Consider the following 11796-nt stretch of genomic DNA (forward strand, 5'->3'; position numbering starts at 1 on the left):
CTCAGCTTCCTGCATGATACTCCAACTTTGCCATGCTAAGCCTAGTGTACATTTCCAGTGAGTGGCTAATCTGGCCTTTTGTTCCATGAAGTTAGTACAAGCTAAAAAATGTCTTTTTCACATCATTGGAATCTCTCCTTAAAAAGGCATAACTGTAGAGTATGGTCTCACAGAGATAATCTTGTAGACTTGAGAAAAGTAAATTAAAAGTATATTTGTGTTACAATCCAAGCAGACTTATTATTTCAATGTAAGTGCTTTCTTAATTTTCCTTTCTTAGCATGTTACATAAATAAAAATAAGAAGGTTCTCCTTTGGACGTATGTTACGTATGTCTCACAGAGTTTAATTATAAAGCCTCTACAAATGAAGATGGTGGGAGGAAATAATGCTAGATCACACAGTCCTGATACTGTGTTGGTGACTGTCTCTGATGGCAAGGAAACAAAGACACTCAGGTAATCACAATACACCATGAAAGGCTGGGCTCTGACAAAAAGAAAATCCAAGGGAAGAAGGGTATTAGTAGTACTTTAGTGCCTGGAAGTCCACAATTTTAAATTTTGTTCTCAATATGATTATAATTATGATAATTTTACTACAATTCAGGAGGAGCAGTTAGTTTTTAAGTTCCATACCCTATCTTCTCTGCAGTGATTGATCTGTAATAAGGAACCTGCCAGATGAGGGCCAAGCGCGCGCGCACACACACACACACACACACACACACACACCACACCACACACCTCAGTTGACCACAGGAACTATGGCGTTACAGAGAAGTGAAGACACACGCACACGAATACAAGTTTCATCCTAGCAGCTGCCCGCCAGGGGCGTCACACAACTTCTAAGAGTGAGAAAGACCGCCAGGGAGTGCGGGCTGCCGAAGGGAGGAGAAATGGGAAAACGCTGTGTGATCCAGTAGGCAGACCCTCAACAGTGCAGCGACTTCAGTGGGTGGAGGTGGGGGCACAGTCCCAGTCCTGTAAAACTGCAGCGGGATGGGCCGCGGGGGGAAGGCCCAGCTTCTCACCGAGAGAAGGAAGAAGGCAGGTCCCACCCGGCCTTTGAAAATACCCTGGAGGCTTTGTGCCTACACCTCCCTTTCCCTTCGCTGTCAATTCCCCGCCCCTCTTCCCCGCCCCCTTCCTTCTCTCCTCGCAGGCTTGCCTTTCTCCAAGCTGGCTTCTCACCGGGGTTGATGGAGCAATACCTGCCAGACCTCGGCTCCTTTAATACTGCAGGGATTTGCAGAGTCGAGTATCCTGAAAAGATTGACTTTTAAACTAAGGCAAGAGAAACGGACAGAACTTCCCAGCCAGTCTTCGCCTTTGACACAGAGAACCCCTAGCGCCAAAGCTCGGTACTCTCCGGATTATTTCTGGGCCAAATCAACCGTGTGACCGCCTCCAAGGAGAAACTGCGCACTTTCGGTGACCGCAGTGTCCGCTCTAGAGTGCTCTGAGAGGCCCCGGGGGAGTGTGCAACAGCAGCCGGAGCCAGGAGGCGGGGGGGGGGGGGGGGGGGGGGGGGGGGGGGGGAAGCGGGATAATGGTTGCTTTTGAGTGTTTGGGGTGTTTTTCAGGGGGTTGGGGGCTTGTTTGCTTTGCTAAGGAGAAACTTCCCCCAACCCATCTCGGTCTAATGATGACAGATTCCACGCTGCATCGAGCCCCACGCGGGGGAGCCTAACCACGGAAAATAATGAGGCTGCATCCCAATTCGTCTGCATTAAAGGCGAGCCAGGCACTTTCGATAGCAAATGTATCGATTCCCTTGCGGGGGGCCGTGGTTTGTCCTGCTCCCGTGAATAATTACTGGGCCTTTAGAAACTCGTAATAATTAGGACTCCCCACCCCGTGCCGCTTTGTAAAGGCGCCTAATGCTGGTGGGCGTCTTGGGGGCTCCAGCCTTGTTCCCCACAGGTAGGATATAGGGCAGGAATCACTTCTCACCACTAGGTTTTACTCTTGCGAGAAAAGTTGATTCCCCTCTCCGTACCTCAATTTCCTTACCTGCCAAACGAGGCTTTTACTTTAAGGACACAGCTCTACATTCCATGATTCATCTTTCTGTCTGGGAGGAAGGATAGATTTAATGAACTGTGCGAGGAAATGCGGTCAGGGGAGGCTTCACCTCCCCTCAGGATGAACTCAGTGGTCGTCACGTGATACAGCAACCATGGAGGGGGCTAAGGGGGGTGAGGTAAGGGGAGGGTCCAGACCAGAGGTTTGGACCGCAGCAAACATTGAGGACCTAGCGATCGGAGTTTAGTGCTCCCAAAAGTCTGGGTGGGGAAGCTGGGTCGTTACAGTCTTGTCTGGGCAATAGGTAAGTGTCTACGGAAAGCGCCAGTTTTCCTTCTAGAGTAACCAAGCCCACCCAGGGAAGGGGGCCCGGCTGCGGACACCAGGAGGGGCGGGGCTGTGGTGCTGTCCCTGGTGTTGTCCGTGGTCCTGAAGAAGAGCTCAGACGGCCCAGGCCGGCCCTGCCGCCCGCCACTGCCCCAGATTCAATCTCGGTGTCCGCGACCTCCATCCAGAGAACTGCTGCAGTTCTGCCTGTTGCCCAGGGAGCACCGAAGCTCGGAGGCATCGACGAAAAGTTCCCCAGAAGCAACTCTTTGGTGCGATGGCTTAGGGTCCAGACAAAAGACGGCTGCACCTGTGTTTTCTTAAACCAATTGGGACTGCTCGAGGTCACCTGAGGCTCAAAGTGGACAATGGAGCGCGCAGCTTTGGCGCTGGCGACTCCAACTGAGAAACTTCCCTGGGCCCGAACACTCCGCAGCTTGGGTCAGAGGGCTGAGTTTCGGAGTCGGGGGCATGAAGCTAATGTGGAAGAAAGTTTCTCGCTCCTAATTGTAGAAGACTACTTGAAATGGCCTTTACAATCAATGGGTGGGGAGGAAGGTCTGAGACTAAGGGCAAGAGGTGTCAGAAGGACAGCCCCTCCCACTGATGGGGCGAGGGTGCCCAGCCTGCCTCTGTGCTCTTTGCCGTGGCTGCCTGGGATCCTTCCAGTCAGAATCCATTAGGGTGGCGGGGGTCATGGGCGAAACCCGGTGGGAGTCAGGTTCAGCAGGGACGAGCGGAGCCCCCACGAACCAGTTTCTAAGGAAACACTCGGTTTTTCTAAGCAGCAATTTGTCTTATTGTGGGAGAAAGAAACAGCACCAGAAAAGCCTCTTGGTTCTCCATTCTCATGCAGATGAGGCGATGCGCACTGGCTGAGGCCTGTGCAGTCCCCTCCCCATCGTATTTTCGGCTTGAACAAGTAAAATACCCTCATTAATTTAAAGGAAGTGAGAACATGAGAAGGCTTTTCTCTAGCTACGCATGGAGAAGCAAGCGCTACACTCTCGCTGCTCCTAGGACCCCATGGTGCGCAGTATCCCAAGGCCCCCACTCTATGCGCCACTTCGCTTTCCACCCTCCGGAACTCCTAGCCAGATGCCCAAGGAACTTTCTATAACAAAGGGAACCCGAGCAAGGGAATACTCTCCGCCCCACCCCTGGCCAGCCCCCACCAATGTAGTAAATAAAATATACTAGGGAAAGCTGTTCACAGTGGAGGTAATTAGGTTTTCAGCCCGCAGCAGAAACGCGATGCGTTCATCAGAAGTTTAAACAACAGCCAGCAACCCGCGAGGGCAGGCGTCAAACTTGGAAAATACGCAAACGCGCTCCTGAGCGCGCAGAGGGCCCTGAAGAAGCCGCCAATATACATACATATATATATATATATCATCTCAATAAAAAACCGCTCTTGGAAAGCTCGCATGGTAATTGAGATGGGCGCTCCTTTCTGATCTGTGTTGGCATTTCCTCATCTCGAGCTGACAGAGCCAACTCAGGAAATTGCTGGTAATATTCATCTGGGGAGCACTTTCATTAAACGTAATTCATTCGACTTTCACAATAAATTGAGTGACATCCTTACAGCGGAACCTTTTTATCCTTGATTAAGTGCTTGCCAAGCTTTGGTTTCCCACTTTATTGTCACATTCCTTCTAGCGGAGTCGTCAACATGCCAATCCGCAGCAGAAAAATGCGCGCGCCGTGTTTACCAAGCTCCGGGAGGAGTTAGTGCTGACATAGAGGGGGGAAAAAGAGAGAGAGAGAGAGCTGGTCGGGAGCTTAAGTAGCAGATAAATCAAGACCGCAAATTCTGCAAACAAGAAGCGGGACCAGACGAATGGTGTTTAGGAGAATGCAGGCGAAGGCAAGAGAGCAGACCCGCTTAGCCACCCGTCTGCTCCAGGAAGCCGCTGACCCGACGGCGCCCCGCCCGCTGACTCGCCCGCCTCCCTCTATTTAAAATGGCGAGGAATGCTAAGGTCTTAGAATGAAATCTGAAGCTCCTAAAAGATGTGGTTGCTTTAAGAGAACTTTCCTGACTCGGATCAAAGCTAGGTACTTTCTTTAAAAAAAAAAAAAAAAATCAGAAAGAATGCACCCTTCCTAACTCACCACTTAAGAGCAGGCGAACTTTCAGAGCTTACACTGACTTTCTTTATGGACAGAGAAGTGCAACAAGAATGTTATTCCTTACTCCCCGGATTCTCTTTTGACCCTTAATATCATGCCGCGACAGCCAAACACTGGGGGCTCTTCAGACCCCTAATTCCAAGAGAAACTGACAAGTACCTCGGATTTAAGGACTGGGCAAAACGGGGCAGCCTTCCCTTTGCCAATGTGAGGCCCCTTTATAGGGGTGTGGCCCCACCCCCTATAAAAATCAAAGAACCTCAAGACAGAAAATTACCTATTTGGAAAGATAATATCCAAATGCTTTCATCACTCAAATGTCCTTTTGAAAATATTGCCCACGATGGTTATTACCTGGACAATGCTGTCAATTTTTGTAGTCTGCAAAAAATCTCCCCTCAGATAAAAAAGTAGGACATTGGGCACCTATTTCAAAAAAAAATAAACCAATTTCCCTGCCACCGGATATATTTTTCACCCAGACAACACTTTCATTAAGGAGGAAATAGCCGTCAACAATTCAAAGCCAAATAGAAATCAACATTGCACAAAGAGGAGCCACAAACTTAAATGGCTTTCAGGGGAAAAACCGCTGAAAAAGTTGGAGCAATTCTGGTTCTCTCCCTCTAATACTGGAAGCAGTTTCCCCGAAGCTATCACTAGAAGGCCCCAGACCATGAAAAGTCTCCCAGAAGGGAGGAAGAAGGTGACCCACCCCAGTGCTTCCTACACACCCAGAGAGCTGCTTTCCTGGTCAACGGAGAGTTGGGCATTTCAGTAAAATGCCTGGAATAGCAGCAACTTTTCCTCCCACAGAGCCCTGGAAACATGTCTTGGGACTGATAAATTCTTGTGTTGTGCAGCTGGGCCTCAGACTCCTTCAAAAATCTAGGTTTAATCCTACAGTGAAAAGGTTGATCTGGGCAAGAGAGTCAGGAAATGAATGCAGTGAGGTGGGGGAATTTCAGTACTGCCCCCAGGAACTGGCCTTACTAGAGAACACTGAATAGCCACTCTCAGGTAGTTAATGTGCTTTTTTCGTTTTCGGTATAAGCTCAAACTGATTAAAATTGTCAGTGGGCAGCTGGCTTAAATTTCAAAGGATGGGAAGTACACATACCTAGTCCAAAGAATAGATATTAGTGGCTTCTCTCCTGCTGCTTTCCCCCAGCTTCCACATTACTTAACAGCCACCTTCATAATGAGTGGAATTCACCCAAACGGTCTGGCTTCAAATGGTGCAGAGGTAGTATTCCACGAATATATTAATCACTCTTTAATCTCTATTAAGCAACTGGTGTGGAATTCACATTTTAAGGACACCCTAAATTCAAGAGAATAGATTATTTGATATGTTTGTTAAGCCCAAGGATTAGAAAGAATTTTCAATTCTTGCCAATATTGTTTTTTAAAAAAGCAACCAGATTATTAGCAATTTCAACTCCTAGCAGAACTAGTGGGACCTAAATTGGAGGGTAAGAGCCTGCTTCTTCTCATTAGAAGAGTGGATGTATGAACAATAACATCATTCAACTCCTTGCCAGATGTCCTACACTAGATTTCTGAGGAACTTTTTTGTTGACATGCCCAGGGAGCACTCATTCAACTCAGTTCACGACTCTGAGAATTGCCACAGGTAAACCCCCAAGCAGGGCACCTCTGCTTTCTATTGGGAGATGCTCTCCCTGTGTGCCCTGGCCTATCCTGCAGCTTGACCCACTGAGAATAACTCAATTTAGGTATAAATTCTTCAGAGCCAGAAATGACATTTCCCTAGTTCATCCAGTGTGTGCTTCATTTCAGTGAAAAAGCTGTGGTCCCGTTACCCCATTATATCATGCTGAAAATATTCTGTAACCAGTCCAGAACTGAGAGGAGAATAAAAATTGCAGGACTTTTTTTTAAACAAGTATTTTTATGCCATAGATTCCTCTCCTGCTGAATTCAGACTTTTAAATCTGCAATACACAACATTCAGGAAGCAGACAATTTCCTTGCTTTTATTTTAAAAAAATAATAATTTCCCACTTATGACTTAATAACTCCCATTTATGACTGGAGTTAGCCCTGTGGTGATTTTTCAGTATCCTAGCTAATATGCTTCAGAAGGTAACTTTGCAGACACAGTCCTAATTAACTTCCCACTGCAGTACTAAAATAAGCTTCTAGTTTGAAATAGGACAGACCCATCTCTCAGTATGCACAACAAGACTCAAAATCCTCAACCTAGAACAGGCATTCAAAGAACCTTGGGCCACGAAACATACCTTGAGAACATTCACCCAAATAGAGGAAGGCAATTGTGGCTTAAATATGGAGCACTGATCTGCTGGAGAGTTCTCATCAAAAAAAAATATTCCCAAATTTGGGAGTATTTAAGGTATTTATAAGCAGAAGCCTAATATTTTTATGCACCTAAACCAATCTTGCTCCCCGGACATACTGTGGCAATTACTCCTTGGGAAACATAACTGGATTTCCAGGAGCTTAAAGGGAAAGGCATACTGTGGTATGGTTAGGAAGCAATGCATAAATTGAGTGCCCCCTCACTAAACTTGTGGTATGAGCTCAGAAAGACAAAATATTACTCATTAAAATCCTACCTGGCTTAGGTCAATTCAAGTGGGGAAAATCAAATAAAATCAAATAATAGTTTTCCTACTCCTGCCTTCTGGGAGTGCAACTTGAAACAGCTCCTGACAAACTTGCTGTTGCTTTCAAAGGCCTGGGACGTTCTGGATGCAGCTACAAATAAATGATTAATTCAGTTACTGTATCTGGTGTTTAGTAAAAATAGGTGGAGAAAGAAATGTTGATCACTTTTTGGTCTGTCTCATTGCCCTAGAGCTTTAATCGATTTCTTGATTTGCCTAAAACCAAACTGTCCTGACGACCCAATTCACCCTTTTAAATTCATTTCCATGGTAAAAGTCAGCATCCTGCTCCTCCAGGAAAACAGCTCTGGATTCTGCGGGCAAATAACCATGGGATTACAATCCCTGGAAATACTGCCTTGGGTCACAGCCACCAGCCTTTGTTTTTGTGGTGCATGTGGATTCTAATCCCCAACACACAAAACAACTTTAGATAGGAGAGAAAAGAATGGACTTCTAAATTGCCTTCTCTATTTTATTGTTCACATTTGCTATTGTTTTGAGTGAAACTGAAAAAAATTGTCTCCTTTCTCTGTATTGCCAAAAGGCATTCAGGTAATGAAGTCTGTAACTAAACGGTAATTGAATCAGCATAATTTGCACACTGAATGGTTTTCAAATGCTCCCAGTTTACAATTAAAGGAGAATTAATGCGCTTGTTGTTCAGAACGCAGCGCATTAGAATAAATCCAGCACTGTTGTTGTAATGAGTGGAAAACGGTTTAACTGCCAACAAACACATTTAAAATTTAACACAACGTATTGATTTCACTTCTGCTTTTGGTAGATTATTTTCCAGAATATCGAAATACTTGCCCCAAGCAATAAACTGAACCACAGCCATGGGCTTTTGCCGTGTGTGTGTGTGTGTGTGTGTGTGTGTGTGTGTGTGTGTGTGTGTGTGTGTGTGAGAGAGAGAGAGAGAGAGAGAGAGAGAGAGAGAGAGAGAGAGAGAGAGAGAGAAACAGTCCAAGGACATAAGTAAGAACAGTCCTAAATCCTGAAGTTCAAGTCGTGCGTGAAGATACACAGAAGAGAGGGGCAGGAGGGTTTCCAGGATCGAGGGAATGGTGAATATTCCCCCTCTGTGGCTGTCACTTGGCGGCTCCTCCCCTTTCTTTCAATAAACAATTTCTGTATTTCCTCTGGCCAAACTTTCCGCCCTTCCTCACTGGGCTCTCAATGTCAGTTTACTGGACGCAGGTAAGGGCCGGAAGGATTGAAGATGGGAAATGGGAAGGACACTGTTTGCATTCCGTCTGCGTTCCAGCCAGGGAAGGCACAGACTTCGGTAACAGAGTCAGAAAGGCTGTTCTTTTGGATTGGCTGCCCGGGCTTTCACCTGTTTACCCCAAGGTGTCCTGTAGGCGAGGACACTGATGTGCAGCGCCCTCTGGCGTCCACTGCTGCCATGGTCAGACGATAAAGGTGCAAAGACAAGCAACATTGAGGGTTCTTGGATTGAAGCTGATACCCGTTAAACGCACACACCCTCACATACATATTCACACACACACGTATACTTACATACTCATTAACACACAGAGAGTTCACACAACTAGCAGCCCTGTGGTCATATGCAGCAGGGCAATTGCAGGGATGGCAACCCTTTGGCTCCCAGACCTGTGGGTTCTGAAGCCCTTGAGACTAAGGAACAGCACCCCCCATCCCGTTTATCCAGCCCCATCAGATATCTAAGGCCACCTCAGCGCTCCTTGTCCCGTTAGAACACTCTGAGCCCTCAGTGCGCTCCTGCGGCCCAGTTGGGCCAATGGAGGTCCGTGCACTGAGCACAACTTCACCAGCAGGGTGCGAGTGTCCCTAAGCCTCCCTGAAGCTAGACCCGAGAAATTGCACTCTCCGTCTTGGTTCCGCGCGGTGTCCACAGCTACCAATCCACCACCACCACAATAAAAGCGTTTCTCGTCACCCCCACGCCCAGCCAACAATGTGCGAAGTCCAAACCGGCGAAAACGGCTCGGAGAGGGCTGGGAAGGCGGCTTTGCATAGCGTTCCCTCCCTGACAACAAGGTCTGTCGTTCCTTAATAAGGTTCTGGCACTGGCACTGGAACTGGGGTTACGTTATTTGGTGAAAAGGAGAGATTAAGAAGAGAGGGAGGGGGAGCCACTACATGGTTGTCTGAGCATCTCTGACCTAACTCGATCTGATCGTTGGTGATGCTCCTAATAGTTAAACTTGTCCTGTCTGAACCCTACAAGTCGCACTAAGTTACCAGCACTTCTTTATGTGCACATCTCCAAACTGGGGAGCTAAGTGGATGGATTCACTTTCAAAGTCACAGACCTGGGCAGATTCGTGCTTCCCACTCTCCACCTCCATTTCCTTTCGTTTAAACTCTGTGGGTGAATCAATGAGAGTTCATGTCTTGCAACCCTTCTTTCTCTTTGCTCGCTCCTGTCATAAAGCATCCCGTCCCCCCATCTCCTCAGTTTCTGGGTATCTAGGGTGCCCTAGACACTGTTCAGAATCACACGCAGGAGAGGGGGGACTGGGGCAGGAAATTGGGATGGGAACCCCGGAAAATCCCGTAGGGATCTGGAGACCAGCTTGCCAAAGTTGTTCCAACACAGTTGCTAGGAACGCTGCTCTCGCTGAACTGGCGGGCTCACCCTCCTCCTGCGCGCCCCCAGTTGCCTGGCCTCGCGGCCAGGGTGGGATTACGGGGGCGCGGGATTGGCAGCGACTTACCAAGTAGACGGTGGGCTGCAAGAGGAGAAGCACGTACCAGCACGCAGCCTGCATCCTCCCGCGTCTCAAACTTCCCTGGCGGTGCCTTCGCTGAGTCTTTGTTCCTTCAAAAACATAGATCCACCTGACATCCACTTTACAGAGCAAGGAGCGCTCTCAGCAGCCTAGATACAAATGAAATTAGACATCCCATGACCACGCGGGCAAGGTTAGGCTTGGCGACCAAGCGGGAAAAGGGGGTCGTGGCGGGAAGGGGTGGACAAAAAAATCTGGAGGCGGGGGGGAGGGGGTAGGAAAAATTGAAAAGCGTGTAAATCCAGCGCCCGAAACCAGTGAGCGCTCGGTCCACAGGCAGGTAGGCAATAGGTTGGAAAGATGAAGGGCTCCTTGCGCCCTTCGGTCTTCGGGTGCGAGTTCCCGGGCGGTGGAGACAGGAAGTGCTAGGGCACAAAGGCGCGTGCAGACTGGTTCGGAGCCCAAGCGCCTCTGGCAGCGAAACCTGCCCTAGTGTTAGATGGCTGGGCGGCTCGGACTAAAGGCGGCGGCTGGTTCTTTGCCAGCCCTGGCAGTGCTCACACACGTACACACCAACAGAGAGAGATGGAGAGAAAGAGAGGGAGAGCGAGTGAGAGAGATTGAGCGAGGGGGGTGAGGGAAGAAAAAGGGGTAGGTAGAGCTGACCAGGATTAGGTGCTGGGTATCTACACTTATTCGGTGGGGTGGGGGTGGGGAAATGGAATGTAATTTGCAAACAAGGAAACCAGGCTCAGTTTACCCATTCGAGCCCCCTGCACATACAGAGATGCGCGCGCGCGGCCACACACACACACACACACACACACACACACATTCATACACCTCTGACACTACTTTTTTCGAACCAAGTGGCACAGCCAGTGCTAACTTCTAGAGTGGAAGTCTACGCAGGTCTGTGAGGGTCACCTGCCAAACGCACTCTGTCCCCGGACCCGCTGCCCTCTCCCCCTCCCCTTGCTGGTGCCCCACCACCCCGCCCCACGGTATCCCCTCCGGGACTGTGGAGGCCAGGCGTACGTACCGCACAAAACTGGGGGCGAATCCGGTGAGCAGAAGTCACTCTGGGCAGACTCCATGGAGGAGCTACTAGGGCCTGGCGTCTCCAGCACCGCGGACATACCCTCCTTGGCACTTTGTCTCCGTGCTCGGGCGCGGACCAGTCCCGCTGCCTCGTCCAGCCTCGATGGAGTCAGCGTCCCAGTGCCCGGGCGCGCTCAGGATGGGTTCCGCAGGAGCCTAGGCTTGGCAGTTAGATTCACGGTGCAGGAAACTTAAGGGGCAAGAGAGGAAGCGGGGAGGAGAGGAAGAAAGGAGGGGAGGCAGGGAGGCGAATGCGCCGGGTTATTATTGCGCCCGACGGACTGGGACTGCAAGCGCTGGCTCTGCGACGAGCAGTCCGGGGCTCCCGGCTTCCCGAGGCCGCCGAAGGATGGTAGAGATGACTTAGGGGAGGAGACTGGGCAAGTCCTTGGAACTTGAACTTGAGAGATAAGACACTGGCCTTTTGGAAGAAAAAAGCCACGCGGCAGTTGTAGGTGGTCCGAGTATCTGAGAGAGGGGTGGGGTGGCGAGAACCTGGAGGCTCCTGGCGCCCGGAGCAGCTGTACCTCTACCCGCCACCCTGGGAAGCCCGGAAGCCGGGAAGCTACTCCGGAGCAGAGTCGCAGGCGCTGTCCGTGGTCCTGCCCGGTCACGGGGGGACACTCTGGAGTGTGCTGGGCTTCGGGGCGCAGACCCCGCGGTGCTCTCTTCTTAGGTCGGCGCTGGGTGCGCCTACCTCCCGGACACAGGCAGTTACATTGGCACGTGGGTAAGCGGTGCCTCAGAGACTAATTGATAGTCTCGTGTCAATAGATCCCGCTCCCGGGCTGGGCCCGCAGGGAGGACTGGGTCCTGCGGTAT

General features: G+C 49.7%; 1 protein-coding gene across 3 annotated transcripts in view; it reads right to left on the reverse strand.

Moving 5' to 3' along the window:
• NXPH1 (neurexophilin 1) overlaps nucleotides 1–11778 on the reverse strand; it is a 287676-nt gene extending 275898 nt beyond the window's left edge. The window contains exons 1-2 of one of the 3 annotated variants that reach the window (XM_081079204.1): nucleotides 10916–11778; nucleotides 9859–10022 (exon numbers count right to left, since the gene is read on the reverse strand). In XM_081079204.1, coding sequence (XP_080935330.1) covers nucleotides 9859–9912 — 54 coding nt within the window. In that variant the 5' untranslated portion in view covers nucleotides 9913–10022; nucleotides 10916–11778. Of the gene's footprint in view, nucleotides 1–9858; nucleotides 10437–10915 lie in introns of those variants that run through there. The other 2 variants (XM_081079205.1, XM_081079206.1) reach the window with 2 other exon arrangements.
• Nucleotides 11779–11796: the final 18 nt, after the last annotated feature.

The sequence above is a fragment of the Rhinolophus hipposideros genome (assembly GCF_964194185.1).
Source record: "Rhinolophus hipposideros genome assembly, chromosome: 18".
Classification (NCBI taxonomy): Eukaryota; Metazoa; Chordata; class Mammalia; order Chiroptera; family Rhinolophidae; genus Rhinolophus; species Rhinolophus hipposideros.